The sequence below is a fragment of the Apis florea genome, unplaced genomic scaffold (genome assembly GCF_048593485.1).
Source record: "Apis florea isolate Af1SG1 unplaced genomic scaffold, ASM4859348v1 contig_3203_pilon, whole genome shotgun sequence".
NCBI classification, from domain to species: Eukaryota; Metazoa; Arthropoda; class Insecta; order Hymenoptera; family Apidae; genus Apis; species Apis florea.
Genome location: NW_028256723.1, coordinates 3,908,713 through 3,928,665, shown reverse-complemented (window position 1 = coordinate 3,928,665; position 19,953 = coordinate 3,908,713). Strand labels below are relative to the sequence as shown.

Genomic DNA, 19,953 nt, shown 5'->3' with positions numbered 1-19,953 from the left:
GTTACACGTACCAGCGTAGAACGCCCCTGCATTGACGTAAATCCAAGGTTAATATGGAACGTCTCGAATCGAACGCCTACAGGTAAACCAACGTAGGCAGAAAGCCCACGACTTAACGATACCACATCCACCTGTTTTGAATCGCTTTTTCAACGATACAAATCGATATCGGGATGGAAAATAAAGCGTATTGGATATACGGCAATTTCCCCGCGAGAAACAATAACGAATCCATAATTATTTTGTCTTTATACGAATTAAAATTATAGATGCTGTTTCTAATGCTCATATTTGAAATTGAACGTAAGGATATCTCTGCTGAATGAGAAATGTTACCAATTTGAAATAGATAAATTAATGCATATAACAGAAAATTTTAAATACTTTAATCCTAATGTTTTATCATTTGCATACATATTTTTTTTTCTAAACTATAATTTTTGTAAATTAAATGACTGTAAAAAGTAACTTCAAAGATGTACATTATCGACTATACAGAAATAAAACAACTTTAGAATAAAAAGTGTTATTTTACTTTTTTAGATAACTGAAAAATATTATATATTTATTTGTCAACCCACGCAATGTTGGAAAAAAGCTGTTAAAGGAAGGTCAAGTTTTATCGACGTAGGATAGTGCAACATTTTAGTTGCACTTGATAAAGCAAAGCTTGTAAGATTTACTTTTTATTAGATATTTATGATATAACTGTATCATTTTTAAACACATGTTACATAGAAAATGATTTTAAAAACGAATGTAGTAATATTGAAATGAAGTAATATTTTTTTTTAACTCAAAAAATGTTCAAGATAATGTTTAAAAAAATATAGGACTTTTTCGCTTGATAAGTATTGTCATATCACACTTTGCGAGAATAGTTTCAAAGATTTTTTATCGAATATTTCTTGTTGATTATACTTCTCTGAAATGAGATACAATGTTAAAAATAATATCACGAAAAGAAAAGAAAGAAAAAAAAAAAATATCTAGTTCCAAGATTATGCAATTATCTAATGTAAATTTTGAAAATTCTCTTGATGAAAGTTTTGTCATTTTTTAAACATTACTTCAGTTTTTTAGTATTCTAAAATCAATATCATTAAATATACTATATATTTTATAATTCAAACTTCGAGATTATGAATAAAATATTTTTAATAAAAATTTGATTATTTTTAAAACTTTACTTTAAATTTTTTATCTTTTAACATTTTTATATTACATATTATAATTAAAAACTGTACTTTATATAATAAAAATTTTAAGAATAACATATATAATTTGAAAACAATTAATTTTTTCTATAGTACAAAAAAATGCAAAATATGTTGATTAAAATGAAGAATTAATGCTGGATAATTTACAACAATGAATTAAATTTCATATATGATTGGCATTTGCATATGACTGCATGCATTGCACATAGTTGCTAAATTATGCGTTTAATTGGATGACTCATGTGTTCGAAACTTCATATATAGAGCAACAACGATAATCTACACTAAATCGAATATTTTCTATGATAGTACCTTGAAATCAATTTCTATTTATATAGTGATCAATATATTATAACAGAATAAATGATAATAAAAACTGTAACAATAATTTTCTTCTTAGAGAAATTTATTTTAAAATGAATAAAAGAAAAAGTTTGAAACTATATCAAGCGCATGAGAATTTGTATAAAAAAAGAAAAAAACGAGTATTAAATATACGAAGAAATTTCATCGTGTGATTAAGAAATTTCTTTAATATATTTTATAATATAACAGTGATAAACTTTTTATTCTTTACTTGAAAAATGAAAACTTTTATTCTTTACTAAAATGAAACGTTTTTAAAAATATACCATTGAAACATAAAATGAAAAAAATTGAAATTAAAGAAGAAAATATATTGATTATTTTATTTTCATTTTATAATATTATGTTTATATTTCTTGTTTAAATAAAAACAAGAAATAATTTACAACATTCAAAACTATCTATATGCGAGATTTTGAAACATTTATCTGTTTAATATTTATTAAATTTTCACGAAAATTTAGAGAAAAGATGTTATCAATATGAGATAACAGTCTATCGAGCTCTTTGTAAATGAAACTCGGTAGTTAGGTGTAAAGAGCGTGGTATTTCATTACGCCCGCGCTTCGATTCCAAACCTGTGTAGTAGAATCTTGACCCGGCAAGTTGCCGAGTGCCGCTTACTCGCTATATATGTACTTACTACACTGTTTAGATGTTCTCAATCGCATGACGCAATGATCGCGTTTCTGGATCGCGCGCGCGCGCGCATACACGTTTACACAATACTCATCATGTTTCACGATCATCAAGTGCCCATAAGTTTGTTTCATTTTCGACAGGAAAATTTGTAACGTATATCATCGATAATTTACGTTCATCGTTAAAACTCGATTATCGTGATCCGGAACTCGATCGTTCCGGACGAGCAAACACAATAGCAACAACGATACAATTCGTCATACCGTTCGCGAAATATCATTAATCTTCTCTCGGAAGTGAGTGCACGAAATAACAAGGTCGTGCACGAAAAAGAAGATATGTGATAAGAAATTTGGTAGAAGAGGAAGGTTGACGACCGGCATGTGCGCGCGTGCAAACGAGCGCGATCACCTACGCCGACTATAAGCGTGGTATTGTGACGAGGAACGCCAACGAGAGACAGACGCGAAAGCCAACAAGTAGAGTAAATGACTCACCACGTGAACGCTGGAGAGACCGACCGGCTCGCTTTGCTTCTTGTCCGTTTTCTTGGCCTGCCGTTTTGCCTTACTCTCGAGGAAACGTTGCTTCAGCACTAGTGTGTCTTGAATATTTTGTTCGCATAGACCGTTGAAGCTTTGGTCGAATCTTGGTATGCAATCGGTTTGTCTACGTCGATAACTTTCTATCCTTCTTCTCAGACGATCGACGACCGCCTGCCTCTTGGGGGTGAGTACCTCACCCATGCCAGGTGCTTGACCCATTTGTTGCTGCAATTGCAGCTGTTGACTGGTTACGTTCAACTGGCCGGCCGCGTTTAGATCGTGAATCCCGGCTGATTGAGCTAGGACGCTATTTTGCAGGTTGTTTACGTTGTTGTTATTAGTATTGGTATTAGGAGCCTGGCCCACGCAGACCGAAATCGGGCCAGGCGCGGTGCCGGGGGGGCCTTGCGGGGGCTGGCGGGGCAGGAGCCCCCCGGCCTCCATACAGCCCCCTAAATCCACCGCAGGGTAAGCCAGCTCAGTGAGAACCTCTGCTACCGAAGCGCCTGACGCACGCTACTGCTACTGCTACAACCTCGTCTCCCGCCGCTGCCCTCGAGCCGGGCATCCTCTGCCACCCTGCCAATGCGACGATCCTCAACTTCCGGTCAAGACGCATTTGGAATATATTCGCGCGTCGACACTGCTGTACCACGCTTGCTTTTGTCCGATAATCACACTAGTGCCGATTAATTTTCAACGATAATTTTCAACCACGCTTCGTGTCGATCGCACGATTGTTTCGTAATTTCATTTAATTCTTGTTCGACATCTATATGTAATATATGTGTACGACACATATAAGAATATGATATTATTTGTAAAAATCCTTGTTAATATTATTGTATTTATGGTTCTTTGTCACTTTTCGTTTTAGTGGAACAATAAATTGCTAGACCAATCATGACACGAGACACTATAAACAAATGTTCGTCGTCTTTTATCACACCAGGCACGCACCAATGTCACGTTTAGGCACTGTTTTGCCTGTCCGGTTGTTGACATCGCGACATACCGTCGATATTATACTTCGTGTTTTATTCTCGAAGCCACGTGACTGGACGGTATACCGTGAAGTCCGTGTCGTTCCAACGCAACGAGTCACCGCTGTTTAGCCTCCACGCGAACGCATTTCGCTCGAGATTGCTACGATATTTACTGAATCAGTAATGAGAACACAATGTTTCCTTGAAGTACCCACAGAAGTTGTTCGCATTCCATTAATTTAATGACAATGTAACGATATTCATGAGTCGAACGATAGCATTTGTCTTCCGTGTAAAAGAAGTTTTCGAACTGTCACTCTCGACGAGACGCGCGCGAAGATTCGACAGTAGGACGGAACGTTCACCGCGCGCGACTAAGTTCAGGGCCTGGAAACTCCGTGTATACAAGAGGCGCCCAAATTGCCACGCCATCTGATAGTGATCTTTATAACTAAACAGAGTTGGCGCCATATATGAAATTTTTCTTTCTTTAAATTTTACTTATTATAATTAATTAATATTCGTCTATTATAAAATTTTGTTTTTTATTTTCAAATATACTATTTTCTCATTATAAACGTATTTTGAGAAAAAAATAATAGAAATTGATAAATTAAGATTAAATATATATAATTAATATTAAATTATTAAGATTAAATTATTATTACAGTTAAAATTAAAATATTATTGATAATGATTATTTATTTTCCTTTATATAAAAAATTATTTATAAAAAAATATGAAATATAATTATTATTTAATGCTTAATTAATGAATAAATTTATATTATTTTATGAAAAATTAATAATAAATGAATATTCTAATATGGTCAAAAATTTTTAAAACAAGATCTAATTTTTGAAATAAGAGCTAGTTTAAAATAAATCATAATTAGTTTGTAAATTAATTATTATTTTGTGTAATTTTTTTTAAATAAAAAGATAATAAGACAAAATTTTTATAAGTTATCATAATTTATTACAAAAATATATAAGCTATTTATAAAAAAAACATATTAAAATTTATCAATATAATAATCAGTACAAATCAATATTAATATTGTTATATATATATTGAAGTTATTGTTTTCTATGTATTCTAAAATATGTCTCCAATGCCCTCTTTAGTCATTAAAGTCTAACTACAACTTCTCAATAAGAGCCTCTCTATAATATTCTTCTTCTCTTTCTATTCTTGGTCTTTTTTACTCCCTCTCATTACGGCGCACGTCTGCATGAGAGTCGGGAAGAGAAATTGTAGTGGGAGTACGCGACAAACGACAAGACTTTCGCGGATATCAGCTCTATTTTACTGATTAATATCAAATTCAACAAAAGATTTTTTTCTGTACAAATAACAATATATAAATATTATAATACAATATACCATACACACGAAAAACTGTAGCGCATGCTGCGTGCGCTGAATCTCTCGATTGTCCCAGTGCGTCGTCGAGTGTACGTTGGACGTCACAACAGGTAGTTGAGCGAGGGCAGCGTGCTCCGGCCTGTAGAAAGAAAGGAAAAGACCAGAAGAGCGAGCAAGAGATCAATATATTGGCATGATTGTGTTGGAAGAAGAAAACATGTCAGTAGTAGGGGAACAGTGGGAGAAGTAAAGGAGGAAGGTGGCCGTGTAGAATATACTAGAAAGGGAGAAAAATAGGATAGTAACAGGGAGGAGTTTCACTGTGTCGGATACCTGCACATCGTGCTTGTGCACAACTGCTCGTACACAGCTTTAAATCTAACATGTACGAGACGGGTTACTCACGCGTTCCCTTTGCTCCTTATCTGCTTTGCAGACTATGTCTCTCTTTCTTTCTCTCGCATCTTCCTATTTAGGGGGAAATGAAATACAGCATTCCCCCTGTCTCTAACGCCTGGCCACGTTTCCGTAGTCTGCCGTTAAATCTTTTTTAAAAGTAATGTATATAACTCTTAGAAATTACTTTATGTGATATAAATATAATTTAAGAAATTTTTGATAATATTTATATATTTATATTTAAATATTCCTTTCTAAATATGACTTTTTCAAATATAATTATTTAAATAAAAAGAAAGATTTTTATACGAATTTTTTATTAATTTATAATAATATTAGGTTTTGTTTTGAATAACTAGAAAATCTATATGTATATTGAATATATAGAATTATATTTAACAAATAATTAAATTGAAATAGTTTTAATATTTTAATAAAATGTAGATAGTAGACAATATATATAATTGTTAAATTATAATTGTAGATATAGACTTCTTTTAGTTAAAGAATTACAAATTATGAAAGATTTACTTTTAAGTAGCTTCAAGTGTTGCCATCTTCCGTTTATTTAATGTAATGAAAATATATATTCTAATCGATAAATCATGGAACTATTTCGTAAATTTTTAAATAATATTTCTATAATTTGATTGTATATGTTTCAATAATTTATATATTTATTATGTATTATATGTATTATATTATAATAATAATCTAATCTCTATATATATAACATAACCTCTGAATGTAAATTGTAAATTGATTGTTGTGATACATGAGTCAAAATTCATTATCAATAAACTTTTTTTAAATAAAAATTTTAAATAATATCAATTTTATATTATTATTTTGCGCGTAGTTATTATTTACGTGTATTATTTAATGTTATATTAGAAAGTTAAAATATTTAAAAAAAAAAAAGATTTTAATTCATAATAATTAAATAATAATTAAATAATTCTATCTTTATTTTTTGTTTAAAAATATCTTAAAAAATCATTTTAATTTTAATTAAAATTAGAAAATAATGGATTTATTAAGTGCAAAAAACAGTAGAATTCCCTTTATATCAGGAACAAAACCTTCATTAAAAAATTCACAACTACTTATTTCTTGTGGAATTCCTTCTTTAGATTATATAATAGGTTTGAATATAATTTTTTGAATTTAAAGTAAATAAGTAAACAATTTTAATTATAATTTTTTATTATATAATTATATATTGTTTTAGGTGGTGGATTACCTATTGGTTCTTTATTTCTTATTGGTTCGTAATAATATATCAAATTTATAAGGATTAATATATAAATAATATATATATTTAATATATATAATTTTTATTTTCAGAGGAAGATCGATATGGTACATATGCAAAAGTTATGTTACAATATTTTATGGCTGAAGGTGTAGTTACTGCACAACCATTATTAATTGGATCTAAAGATATTAAAACATCTCTTCTTGTGTCAGATATGCCAGCTGTTATAACAGATACTAAATCAATTGATGAACCTTCTAATTCTGATGAACAAATGAAAATTGCTTGGAGGTATCAAAATATGAAAGCAATTGATCCTTCTCCAATTGGAGGACAATTTTTTGGTCATTTTTATGATCTTACAAAAACAATGGAAAAAGAAGTAATTGAAAAAGCAGATATAACACAGTGGTACGACGATAGTTGTCCTGTAAAAGATAAAATCTTTAACAATACAACATATACAAATTTATTAAAGTGTATTCAAGAAACTTTGAAAAAAGGACAATACTCAATTTCAGAAACTCCTGAAAAAAGACAAGTTTTAAGAATTGCAATCCATTCATTGGGATCTAGATTATGGTGGAGTGATTCTGAAGATGAATCGCATCAAGACTTGTTAAAATTTTTATATTATTTTAGAGCAATCTTAAGATATTCTTATGCAGTTGGTGTGATAACAGTACCTACAGAATATTTTGATAAATCTGTATGTTTTATTTATATAAATTATATATTAAATTTTCGTATAATTTTGATATAAATTCAAAAATATTGATTACTTGAATTTTAGGATACTATTGTACAACAAGTTGAACATTTATCAGATATTGCAATTAGATTAGAATCATTTGCGGGCTCACAAAAGGAAACGAATCCACTTTTTAAAGACTATCATGGTTTATTACATCTTCAAAAGATGCTTACTTTAAATACCATAGCACCACATAATCCAGATTCACAAGATCTTGCATTCAAATTACGCCGTAAAAAATTTGTTATTGAGGTAAATAGCTATATAAATATAATTGAATTAATATTTGACTATATGTATGTAATTTTTCTTGCTAATTTTAATTTTACTTTAGGTGTTACATTTACCACCTGAATTGGGAGATACTACTCAACGGGAACAAGATGATACAATATCCCAATTTGGATGTTCGAGCCATTCAAATAAGAATTTAGACTTTTAAAAAAATATGATTTAACAAAATTTTATTTTTTATGTAATTTTTTATTTTAAATATTATTTTAAAATAATATTAAAACTTTTCTTATTTCTTTTTTTCTTTTGAAATTTATCTAAAAATAAAAATTAGTAGTAATATCTTACAGGTGAGCGTCATATGTATTATTTGAATCAGAACTGCATACTATATCGCGTGAATTAATGTAGACGAGAGGAGATAGGCTTCGTGAACACACAATAATACGTATAACACGCCTACCTGCTTTATACTGATATTATTTACATTTTATTATAAATATTAAAAATATTAAACAAAATTATTTAAAACTATTTGTTTAAATTTTATTCTATTACAATATCATTTAATTTCAATTCAGAAAAAAAAAATAAATATATTTAAATGTCTGATCGATACTTTAATTTTTTGTTATACATCATTTAAATTGATTTCAATATTCTTAAAAAATGGAATGAAATGAAATATATAATATATTTCAAAAAATCTTGATATTTATTGATTAATATTATTTACAGAATTATAAATAATCATATATAATTAAATGTTAATTTATATTCGTAATTTTTCTTATAAATCGAACGTATATTGAAAATTTTCACGAACGTAAACGGAAATAAATAAGTCGAGTATTACTCATCCATGACGATTACGCCGATTAGCTGTAACTTCCCCTGTATGAACTTCGACATGCATCTGTTATATCTGTAACAATCGCATAAATACATACATACATACATACGTATATTTCATCCCCTCTTATGTGCTTTTTTTTGTTTCGTGCCTTTCTATTTCCTTCCGGTTCCATCCGGTCGGTCGCGCATGAGGGCACGTAACGCAAGCGCACCTACAGATGCTAGTATTCGTACGGCACTGTGTAAACCATCTATCACGCGGTAGCTTTTCAGTGTTCAAGTTAACGCGGGCAAGTACACTTCAAAATTGATAGAGTGAAAAAAAGGAAAAAGGAATAATCGTCAATAATACGATCTTAAAAAAAATATATATGTGTGTGTATATATATATATATTTGAAATGAATTTTACTCGCCTGGTTAACATTCTTGTTTATCCTGGCTATTAATGGAGTGTCACCGCGAAGGATTGACGTGACAAATAGTCACCGGTTTCTTGTTGTCGTGCACGCGTTAATGCGTAAAGAAGAATTTTAAGAATTAAAATGGAAAGAAAAAACTTTGGCATGTCTCAAATTTTCGTGTGCTGTTCGAACGTCATTTTTCTGGTGAGTTTTTAATTAATCAAATTATTTTTAACGCAGAATTATACATTTTGGATTACTATACTTTTTAATGTAACACGTAAACAAATTCATTCTTCGAATTGAAAATTAAAGTTTTATTTCAAAGGTGATATTGATTCGAATTGAAAAGAATTAACGAACGTCTAAGAATTTAGAAATGTTACTGTTCTTTTCAGATATCGGGTTTCACGTTGATGTCATTAGGAGCATTGTTATTAGCTGATGATGAACGTATTTTACTGTCACGTTTATTGGGACCAGGTGATATACATCCCGACCAACCACTTTTTTATTACTTAGCATTTGCACTCGTTGGACTCGGATTTCTGATCACGTTAACTGGCCTGCTTGGATGTTGGGCAATTTGCCTTTATAATCGATGCATCACAATTTCAGTAAGAATCCATAAATTTAAGTTATTCTACGTTATAAAATTATGAATAGTTTCCGAATACTTATAATTTTCTATTATTTTTTAATACATTTCTATGAAATTTATATTTAAGTAAATTGAGGATTAAGATTAGAATTAGGAATCAGAATAATAAATATAACGAGATTACAAGTAAGTGTATTTGCAAAAAAAAAAAAAATAAAATATTAGGATAAAATAACGCTAGAATCTAGCAATTCAAATATATCTAAAGAGAAACAAACTGCAATAATACTTTCCAATTTCACATTTCACAAAATTAGATCAACACAATAAAAATTTGAAATTCATGATGGAACGTTTCAGATGTTTTTCGAACAGATTTAAAAACGTTTCTATTGTTATTCTTTCGTATTATATAGTTTATTTTATTATATTAATCGTGAAAAATTCCAAATCTATACGATTTCACTGAGTTTATTCGAATCAAACTAAAACCAGATTTCCCGCTTTGTCGGTCTACTCGTCATGCGTCGTTGCTCGAAAACGGATCTACATAAATCAAGGCACGCGTGCTTACAGAAGGAGGACGAAGTGCATCATTTAAAAGCAGTAATTATTTCATAGAGCTTATTAGACGAACAAAAAAAAAAAAAAATAATTATTCCATGAAGATATGTGATACGTTTGAACACGTTCACAATTGTGATATAAAATTTAGATAAGTAACATATAATAATTTTAAATATAGCTAGTGAATGCTTCTAACTTTTTATTAGTAACAGTCTATTTGTAAGATGTATCGCCCGAGTCAACGAACGAGGCATCGTCCTCGTATTTTACTTCTGGACAGTGCTGAGAGATATATTGATATATATATATAGATAATCCTAGGTAATTTTTATCTCTAATAATTTTTTATAAATTTGATCTATAAATTTATTACGATAAAATCATACAGAAGTATACGTTATTATTTAAAAATTCGATGTAATTAAATTCGAGCATTTAACATTTTCTAAAAGGGTGATAATAATTTCATTAAATAAATTTTTGTACGATATGATGAAACCAAAGGAATATAATTACAAATTACAATTAAATTACAATCCGTTAATCCAATAGATGCACACGTGTAATTCGTAATTATATATTTACACATTTAAAATATACATTGAATCAAAATAAAAACTTATCTTATCATTTTATTCAAACGATTCAAACATTAAACATTCAATAACACAACGCTCGAATAAGAAGCGTTTCTTAATTACTTCGCTCATTATATTTTATCTCGTAGTTCCATCCTCGATATTCTTCTTCCGTTAATTACTCCACTCATTACTTTACTTTACTTTATTTTACTTTTACTTCCAGTATTTCATCGCGATAATCCTGCTATTACTCGGCGAATGTACCGTATGCGTCCTCGTCGTGTTCTGGCCTCACGTTTTAGGCATCGATGTCAGGCCAGCACGATTGATACGAGCTTTGCAGCGAAGCTACGCCGTGCCCGGTCGAGAGCAATTCACGGCAGCCCTTGATCTCGCACAAACAACGGTACGTTGCTAAATATAGTCTCGAAACCAGAGCGTTTAACAAAGACAGACTGCGAGCGATAAAGAGGTTTATTTATTCGGCTCCACGAAATCGATGATCAAAAAAAAAAAAAAAAAAAAAAATAGCAAGCACACACCTTTCAAACCTGCCTCGATCTTTTCAGTTTGCTTGCTGCGGCATAAACGGAAGCAGCAATTACGGCACCTCATGGTGGCGGCTGCAGGAAGTCGGCCGAAGAGAATTAGTGGTGCCTCTCAGTTGCTGCACCCTGAATAATGTAAACCAGACCGATTCCTTCCTCAATCCTGAACCTGCCAATCTTACTCTCTGCCAGGCTTTGAATCCCGCCGAACATCAATATGCCCGCCACACCACGGTACGTATATCATTAATGAGGATGTTGTTAAACGTGTGTGGAAGAAATAAACATTTTGACCGGGTGACACGTCCCGTTGATACAACAATTGTAATAAATCATCACTTATTCGCTCGGTGGAGATTATTTTTTTCACATTTGTCCGAGCTGCCTTTAAGCAGTTTATCGAAGAAACTTTATACGATTCATCATCAAAAAACAAAACAATAAAGTTACGTGTTCTTATAATATTATCTCGACTATATTTACTAATCGATTTTTATATTATCGTTTATTTATAAATAATATTGTTTTATATATATATATGCAAAATTATCGTTACTCACTTTTCTCCCGCAATAAAACTTGGGGCGAACGTAAAATCGAGGGCGAAATGAAAACGTTCTGCTATCTTTGCTGTCACACACGCACGCGTTCAATAATGACCCGCATGCGAGTATCGCGCCGCGCCTAAGGGAAATTCAGTCGGATGATGCGGGTTGCATAAAAACGGGGCAAAGCGTTGATGTATCGTTCAATCTGTATCGTATCTGGAAAACGGGCGCGTCCGTCGGTGAACAGCGGAAAAAGGACGGAATGATGAAGCTCGTCTATTGTGCCAGAAAGTTTTCTTATCTTCCTTCCCTCCTCCTGGCGTGTATTTAATTTCGCACCGTTGCGTAGAAGAACGGTGAATGCAGATTGAAATGTCACGTGATGCGTGTGTTGACGATTGTCCACACGTGATGACGTTATCTCTTCGTGAATATAGAACGTGTAACACGTTTGTAAGAGTCTCATGAAACGTTGTATGTTGTTTTATCAGTGTGAATGAAACCGATCCGTCTTCCTTGAAATTTAAAGAATTTATCGAGTTGAAAAAAATTGATTGGACGAAAGAAGGGAAGTTAAATGTAGGGGAGAATAGAAAAATTACTTATGAAACTATTATATATTTTCAATCTATCTGCAAAAATGTTTTACAATAAAATTTTGAGTCACTCGTCTTATTTATTCCAAATTACAATTATTCCAATTATATTTTTATTTCTCGTCAAAAACTCTGAATCAATTCATTTTCTTCTTTAGTTTCTTCTTTAATTTTTATCCATGCTTGTTTTCCATTAGCATTTTCGTCTCTCTTTGTGAGGATGTTGGAATGATTAATCTCTAAATAATTTATAAATGACTCATCTCGATCAATCTGCAAAATATTTCATCTCGATTTGACATCCCCCATAAAATCATTGTCAAAATACGGTGAAATTTACAATCAAAGTTTCATTAGTTCTTAGACACATTATTAATATTATCCACATTTATTAGATAATAAGAAGTTAATCTCTATCAAACTATTTTCTGTCTCATATCTTATTTTATATTTTATAAAGAAAGATTTATTAAATGATATTTGTTTGTTAGGGTTGCTTGGAGATGTTGGAGAAATGGACTCAAGACCAAGCGTTGATACTGCTCGTGATCGGACTTGCTATTATTTTCGTAGAAGTGAGCGCGCTTCTAAGCACATTCCTTGCCTGTTCAAAAGGAACCAAGAGGGCTAAGTCGCAAGCATCAACGTTTACATCCACGCAAACGCTCAGCCCGTTCAACGAAAGCGAGCACGATTTTGGTAACAAGTTCTCCTTTCTTTTTTACCCAATTTTTTTTTTAAACGAATCATCATTGCAACGCCGTTTACAGGATTGGATATCGAGAACAGAATGCACGCGACTGGAACAACGTTCGGCGCTAAATCATGAAGGTGGCTAGAGGGCAGTGAGGGTAAATCGTCGATCGATATCAAGAATACGAGAACCGTGTCGAAAAACTTATCCAAACTAGGAGATGTAAGAAGATTTAGTAAGAGTATAATCGAAGAGTGGAAAAATTCTCCAGAATTTGACGAGGGCGAAGTGTTGCGAAGTGATCAATTGTACGAAGAGCGCGCAATAGACTGTCCCAATAAAACTTGGTCAACAGAGAGGAACAATCTCGATAAACATTGTGACAAAGGCAACGCGACGATTACGAAATTACACACCGGCGGCGCCACTGTCAGAAGTATTCCAATAAAGAATTATCAGGCCTCGATAGCCCACAACATTGGAACGTTGAAGCGGTCAGAGATACCAACTCAACTTCAATTCGAATCTTCAATGTCCGAACCCGATAAGAGTCTCCGTTTAACCAAATACAAAACCATATCCTCTCCGCAAAACGAAGTTAAATCTCAAATTCGACGATCGACCATGAACGCCTCGAAGCATTCGGAAATTTTAAACCCAACCAGGAGATCCTGCCATTCTTGCGACTACCAACGTGAAATTCAAGATGAGCAGCGTAAGATCAATTCGAAGATAAAAACTTTGGACAGGAGGATCGCGAAGAGTGAACACAACGTTTCGAATCAGAGGGATGATATCAGCGATTTTGGTGATTATTTTCACAAGTCTCCCCTTCAAAAATATAATTGCAGTCAACGAAGATCAAAAGAGGACACGAGAATTCGGGATCGATCCAACGAGGAGAATAGAGATTTGAAGCGGTTGAGGAACGAGGAAACGAGGATCAAGAGTAAGTGGGGAACGATTGATTTCAAACGTGGGCACGTGGGTCAAAAAATATCGGCGTACGAGGAGAATGCAAAGCGCGGTAACCGCAGTAATTGGACGTCTCTCGACACGTATCAAATATTTCCTGAAATAAAGAAACATCGAGCGATCGGTGTGCCATTAGTAGGCATGCATAACGCGTGCGGTTTGCCCGTGGTGGCTTCATGGCACGATAATGATCTGTTGGAACCTCTGAGAGTCAAAGGAGGTAGAGTTTTAGGAACGTTAAGGCCGATTGTCAAAGGATCATCGCGCGCCTCGATTAATTTCCGTCATCGAACTCATCCTAAAAGGAGAATGGTCGAATCGAATCAGAGCATTTCTAAAAGGAGCCAAGTTTTAAATTTAAGAGAGTGTGACAAGAAGATTGATTATCCATCGATAAAATCGTTAGTTTCTTTGGAAGATGGGCTAAGAAAGAAAAGGAGGCATCGATCTTCATTTAAGGCGAAGAGAACTGGTACATTTTCGAAAAATACTATGAGACGAAAAAGTAGATCGGATGAGAGGAGAGATAAAGAGAATTGTTTGATCGGCAGTCTTTATAAAAAATCGTTCGAATCTGGAAATACGAAAAGGCAAACTTTGTATGCGAGAGATGATGGAGAGGACGCTGTGCAAGTTCTTAAGAGTTTATGTTTAAATCCTTTGGCACGAACGAAATCTGATACTGATATGATATGGTAAAATTAACGACACGTGGAATAATTGGAATAAACATTTTGATTGAACAATCAATATGATATTTATATCATTCATTTTTCTCTAGATGTCTTATTTGCATGTATAATTGTAATTAAGTCTGATTTATCCCATTATATTGAATGACTTTGTAAACTGCAATTCTTGCAGTTTTTAATTATTCACTTTCAAGTAATACAAAAAAATAACGTATTCCGCTAAATTTTTATCTATATTTGAACATTATATAAATATCCAATATACATTACTGATATAATTTAAGAGTATTTAAATAAATTAGAAAAATTCTAAAATGAAAAAATTTATAGAAATTATTTTTGAGATTTTTCTATTTCAGAATCGCTTGTTCTGATTCTTGCTTTATTCAACTATTGAAATATGGCAGTAACATTTATTGTCATATTAAGATAATAATAATAATAACAAAAATCACATGATATAATCTTTTTAATAGAATTTTTAATTTTTTAATTACAATATAAACTGTGTTATTAAATTGGTTAAAAATTATTTACGATTAAATTTTAATATATAATAATGGATACGTTATGCTTTGTAAATATGCATTATTAATTGTGTTGTATTCTTGAATGTTATAATAAAACGGAAACCCTTGCTACCCTCGCTAAAAGTAATCGAGTATCTTTACAAAGTCCTTAGAAGAATATAGAAATTTTAGGAATTTTAAATATGTTGAATATCTATACATTAAAATATTCATAATTGTAGATGTATTTATAATTGCGGAACAAATAAATAAAGAGAACAAATAATGAGAAAAGTACAAAGATAAAATAAAAATTCGGGAATCAGCGCCATCTCTAGATTGCCATAAATGAATAAATATACATAAAAAAAATAAATAGTAAGATACGAATAGAAATAGAGCACGAATTGACCATCAAGTGACATCTCTTGAGTACTAAAGATATTTTCAAAAGTAGATTATGTTAGAATAGAATTGAGGATCAACACTATTTCTTCAATATCCTATTTTATCTATAAAAAGATCTTTAATCTTAAAAGATGACGTTGGTGATTAATTCTTATCCTATTTATTCTTTACTTTTTCTTATTTATATTCATGTTTCATTTGCGGCATTCTACAGATGGCGCTGATTTCTGAATTATTATTCTAATTCATTCTTCCATTAGTTGTTATATTTTACTTTCTTTTTCTCTCTGTTTATCGTTTGACGATAGGGATTAGATTTAAATAAATTAAAAAAAAACTTGACCCAAAGGTTAAGATTGATACCAAAATGATAAAAAGATTCTAAAAAATACATTGAATAGTCTATCCCTTAAATGATCTTTCGTTGATATTTCGTTCTTTCGATCGGTAATCACGTGTAAACGCGAGTGAAAATTTTCTAGTTATTTCGAAAGCATGGCTACCTTTCATAGATTGCGACTTGCAATTAAATTTGGAAAAAATCTTTCAAGACCATTGAATCGAAGTTTTGAAAGAAGAATTTTAGAAAAACAATGTCAACGGCTTTTAGGTTTGTATATCATGTTATTTTAATCTTATTTTTCTAATTATTTAGATTTTAAGGTGATTTACTTTCTTAAATTAAATTAAATTATTTATTAAATTATTAATTCATATGATATGATATTATAATATTTGAATAGTTATTCTTATTTAATATTAATTTCCAATTTTAATGACTTATTTAATACTTTAATATTCTACTTTTGAATATATAGCTACAAATACTACAAATATCCTAGCGCAAAACTTTTCATCTCAAACAGCAACTCAAACTACTGAAATTCATAATATTATAAAAGATGTTGAGAAATCTACAGGTAACTATAAAATATTTTTTTTATGTTTTCAAAAATATATATTTTATGTAGTGTAGTATATAATGTGCATTTAATTTTTTTAGAGGAAGGTGTTAAACATGAATTTCAATCAGAAACACAGATGCTTTTACAAATTGTTGCAAAATCCTTATATTCAAATAAAGAAGTAAGATTGATTTAATTTTACATATAATTTTTATAATATTATATAATTTTAATACATAAATATTAGCAGAATAAAATTTTTTTCTTGATTATATGATTTTTTGTATTTTAAGGTATTTCTTCGTGAATTGATTTCTAATGCAAGTGATGCACTTGAAAAATTAAGATATATGCGTTTAAGTGATTCCAAAGTTGCAGAAGTTATTGGTGATCGAAGCTTAGAAATTCACATTGGTACTGATAAACAAAATAGAACTCTTGTAATTCAGGATACAGGAATTGGTATGACTCGTGAAGAATTAATATCAAATTTAGGAACAATAGCTCGATCTGGTTCCAGAGTAAGTGAAATTAAAATTACAAATAATATATTTTTTTTAAAAATATATCTTATTATATATATTATATATATATATATATATTAATTTAAATGAAAAAATATCTTATTTTTCACAATAATATTTATAATAATCCAATTAATATAAGTAATTTTTATTATATAAACAATTTATTGAATATTAACATGGAATTTTCTTTAATACAGGCTTTTATAGAGAAATTAAAAAAGAAGCAAAATGTTGGAGACTCATCTCATATTATTGGACAATTTGGAGTTGGTTTCTATAGTGCTTTTATGGTTGCTGATAAAGTAGAAGTTTTTACAAAATCATATACAAAAGATGCTGAAGATCTTTGTTGGGTTTCTGATGGGTAAAAAATATTTTATAATTTATAGATATTTCTAGATTTATGTAATAAAGATGTGCGAAAATCTGAAAATATCGAGCGGCGTTGAATTTCAGAATATATGTTTTTTTTAGTTCTAATACATTTAACATTTCAAAAGCTGAAGAAGTTCAACCTGGAACGAAAATTGTTATACACTTAAATATGGAATGCCGGCAATTTAGCGATGAAGATACAATTAATCGTACGTTAGAATTATAATATTATTATTTTTATTTATTTTTTAATTTCTTTATTTTTTTGATGATTAATTGATATTTATTAATATCTAAAGGTCTCATTACTAAGTATAGCAACTTTATCAACAGTCCTATTTATGTTAATGGCAAAAAAGTTAATATTATACAGGTAGGATTTGATTATTCATATTTTTTTATATGGATACTTTATTATTATATTATTATATTATTATACATTTTTTTCCAGCCATTATGGATGCTTGATTCAAAAGATATTACATCTCTACAACATAAGGAATTTTATAGATTTATTGGAAATTGTTTTGATTCTCCACGATTTATATTGCAGTATTCAACTGATGTTCCACTTAATATAAGAGCTTTATTATATTTCCCAGAAACGAAACCACCATTATTTGATTTTGCTAAAAGTGAAACGAGCGGTATCTCATTATATAGCCGTAAAGTTTTAATAAAAAATAAAGTGGAAAATATTTTACCAAATTGGATGCGTTTCATTGTTGGAGTCGTCGATTCTGAAGATATTCCTCTTAATTTAAGTCGCGAGTTACTACAGAATAGTACTTTAATTGGGTAAAATAATCAAAAATAATCAAAAATATTACATATAATGCTATATATATTATATATTATTATATATGTATGCTAGCAATCATTTTAATTTTATTTAATCGTTTTAATTATAGAAAATTACGTAATGTTCTAACTACACGAATTTTAAAGTTTCTGAATGAAAAATCTCAGAAACAGATTGAAGACTATAATAAATTTTATAAAGATTACAGTGTTTTCTTAAAAGAAGGTATTGTGAGTACTGATACTCAGGAAGAAAAGGTAATTATTATATACTATTTTTATTTTTGTGATAATGGTTTAATTATGCTTTTATATTTTCATAGGAAGCAATAGCCAATCTTTTACGATTTGAATCCTCTGCAATAGCAGCAGGTGAATCAACAAGTCTCGAAGATTATTCTAAACGTATGCCTTCCGATCAGACAAAAATCTATTACTTGTTAGCGCCAAGGTAAAAATTAATTATTTTTTGTATAAAAATATAAATAATTGGAACAATATTATTAACAATTATTATATTTTAATAATAGCCGTCAATTAGCTGAACAATCACCATATTATGAATCTCTAAAGAAACGTAACGTTGAAGTACTCTTTTGTTATGAGGCATATGATGATGTTATTTTCTTAAATTTAAGAAAATTTAAGTCTCATACTTTAACTTCTGTTGAAGAAAATTTATGCGAATTAGATTCAAAATCTGATAGTCCTCGTAAGTATTCGAAGATTTTCAAATTTTTATAAATATCTTATTCATTAATTTTTAATATGTATTTGTTTAGATATTATTAATCAAGGTGAAATTAATAATCTTATAACTCATATGAAAAAAGTATTATCTGGAAAAGCATATGATATTAAGATGACAACTCGACTTGAGTCACATCCGTGTATAATTACAGTCCAAGAGATGGCAACTGCAAGACATTTTACCCGCGTACAAACTCGTCAATTTGGAGATGAAATGTTATATTCTCTGCTTCGACCATGTTTTGAAATAAATCCTAATCATTTTCTTATCAAAAAACTTTGTGAATTAATAAATAGCAATACAAAATTAGCAGATCTTCTTATAAAACAGGTATATTATTAAATTTATTTTTTTTATATATAATTATTTATCTATAAAAATATTATGTATATATTATTTATGTATTTAGAAAATTCTTAAATTTTATATATTCTAATTTTTTTTTTAATTTGTTTCAGTTATTCACTAATAGTATGGTAGAAGCTGGTTTAATTGACAATCCACGTATATTACTAGCATCAATAAATGAATTATTGACTTTAGCATTAGAAAAAAGTTAGTTTTGTAATTTAAAAAAAAATTTGCAACAATATTTTTTTTATAAGTTATAGATTTATTGTATATAATACAACCATTTTAAATAAAATAATTATTTGATAATTGTAAAATTACTTTTTATAGTTAAAAATATTATTTAGTAAAAAAATGCGATTAATTACTAAATAATTATTATTACTTTTATGATTTGTAAAATAAATTATTTGATATATCTAATTAATTCAAACGTTCATTATTTTACTAATCTTAACTAATAAATTCATATATAAATGGAAAACAATTATAAC

The 19,953-nt window shown here is 29.9% G+C and overlaps 4 protein-coding genes and 1 long non-coding RNA gene across 8 annotated transcripts in view; 3 read left to right on the top strand and 2 right to left on the bottom strand.

Moving 5' to 3' along the window:
* mam (neurogenic protein mastermind) overlaps positions 1-4,158 on the bottom strand; it is a 214,835-nt gene extending 210,677 nt beyond the window's left edge. For both annotated transcript variants that reach the window (XM_086911136.1, XM_086911137.1), the window contains exon 1: positions 2,726-4,158. In XM_086911136.1, coding sequence (XP_086767262.1) covers positions 2,726-3,217 — 492 coding nt within the window. In that variant the 5' untranslated portion in view covers positions 3,218-4,158. The remainder of the gene's footprint in view (positions 1-2,725) is intronic.
* Positions 4,159-4,720: 562 nt separating this feature from the next.
* On the top strand, positions 4,721-8,306 carry Elp4 (Elongator complex protein 4). Of its 3 annotated transcripts, XM_086911140.1 has the most exons (6): positions 6,074-6,671; positions 6,758-6,793; positions 6,874-6,888; positions 6,997-7,493; positions 7,578-7,790; positions 7,873-8,306. In XM_086911140.1, exons 1-6 carry the CDS (start codon positions 6,554-6,556, stop codon positions 7,978-7,980), a joined length of 987 nt encoding a protein of 328 aa, XP_086767266.1. In that variant the 5' UTR covers positions 6,074-6,553; the 3' UTR covers positions 7,981-8,306. The 3 variants fall into 3 exon arrangements, with proteins under 3 accessions (XP_086767267.1, XP_031772545.1, XP_086767266.1); XM_086911141.1 differs by lacking the exon at positions 6,074-6,671 and adding an exon at positions 4,721-5,683 and having other exon boundaries at positions 6,874-7,493; XM_031916685.2 differs by having other exon boundaries at positions 4,721-6,671; positions 6,874-7,493.
* Positions 8,307-8,730: 424 nt separating this feature from the next.
* LOC100872813 (CD151 antigen) lies at positions 8,731-14,890 on the top strand. Its single transcript, XM_086911143.1, has 7 exons — positions 8,731-9,000; positions 9,069-9,234; positions 9,429-9,647; positions 11,003-11,185; positions 11,349-11,561; positions 12,963-13,170; positions 13,242-14,890. Exons 2-7 carry the CDS (start codon positions 9,172-9,174, stop codon positions 13,298-13,300), a joined length of 945 nt encoding a protein of 314 aa, XP_086767269.1. The 5' UTR covers positions 8,731-9,000; positions 9,069-9,171; the 3' UTR covers positions 13,301-14,890.
* Positions 10,676-12,390, bottom strand: LOC147657149 (uncharacterized). The gene is made up of 2 exons (XR_015292975.1): positions 11,322-12,390; positions 10,676-11,234 (listed from the first exon to the last, which is right to left on the bottom strand). It is a non-coding gene; the product is annotated as an uncharacterized LOC147657149 (long non-coding RNA).
* An 826-nt stretch (positions 14,891-15,716) lies between the features above and the next one.
* Trap1 (TNF receptor associated protein 1) lies at positions 15,717-19,776 on the top strand. Its single transcript, XM_003693820.4, has 13 exons — positions 15,717-16,359; positions 16,568-16,669; positions 16,753-16,835; positions 16,948-17,175; positions 17,379-17,545; positions 17,656-17,765; positions 17,856-17,929; positions 18,008-18,354; positions 18,468-18,615; positions 18,681-18,808; positions 18,888-19,069; positions 19,140-19,438; positions 19,567-19,776. The coding sequence occupies exons 1-13, from the start codon at positions 16,245-16,247 to the stop codon at positions 19,666-19,668; spliced, it is 2,085 nt and encodes a 694-aa protein (XP_003693868.2). The 5' UTR covers positions 15,717-16,244; the 3' UTR covers positions 19,669-19,776.
* The last annotated feature ends 177 nt before the right edge of the window (positions 19,777-19,953 follow it).

Coding starts and splice junctions, on each gene's coding strand:
- Elp4 (XM_031916685.2), top strand. CDS start 6,554: ATGGATTTATTAAGTGCAAAAAACAGTAGAATTCCCTTTATATCAGGA. Junction 6,672..6,757: donor TTCTTTAGATTATATAATAG/GTTTGAATATAA, acceptor ATATTGTTTTAG/GTGGTGGATTACCTATTGGT. Junction 6,794..6,873: donor TGGTTCTTTATTTCTTATTG/GTTCGTAATAAT, acceptor TTTTATTTTCAG/AGGAAGATCGATATGGTACA.
- LOC100872813 (XM_086911143.1), top strand. CDS start 9,172: ATGGAAAGAAAAAACTTTGGCATGTCTCAAATTTTCGTGTGCTGTTCG. Junction 9,235..9,428: donor GTTCGAACGTCATTTTTCTG/GTGAGTTTTTAA, acceptor TGTTCTTTTCAG/ATATCGGGTTTCACGTTGAT. Junction 11,562..12,962: donor AATATGCCCGCCACACCACG/GTACGTATATCA, acceptor TTTGTTTGTTAG/GGTTGCTTGGAGATGTTGGA.
- Trap1 (XM_003693820.4), top strand. CDS start 16,245: ATGGCTACCTTTCATAGATTGCGACTTGCAATTAAATTTGGAAAAAAT. Junction 17,766..17,855: donor CGATGAAGATACAATTAATC/GTACGTTAGAAT, acceptor TAATATCTAAAG/GTCTCATTACTAAGTATAGC. Junction 18,355..18,467: donor CAGAATAGTACTTTAATTGG/GTAAAATAATCA, acceptor TTTTAATTATAG/AAAATTACGTAATGTTCTAA.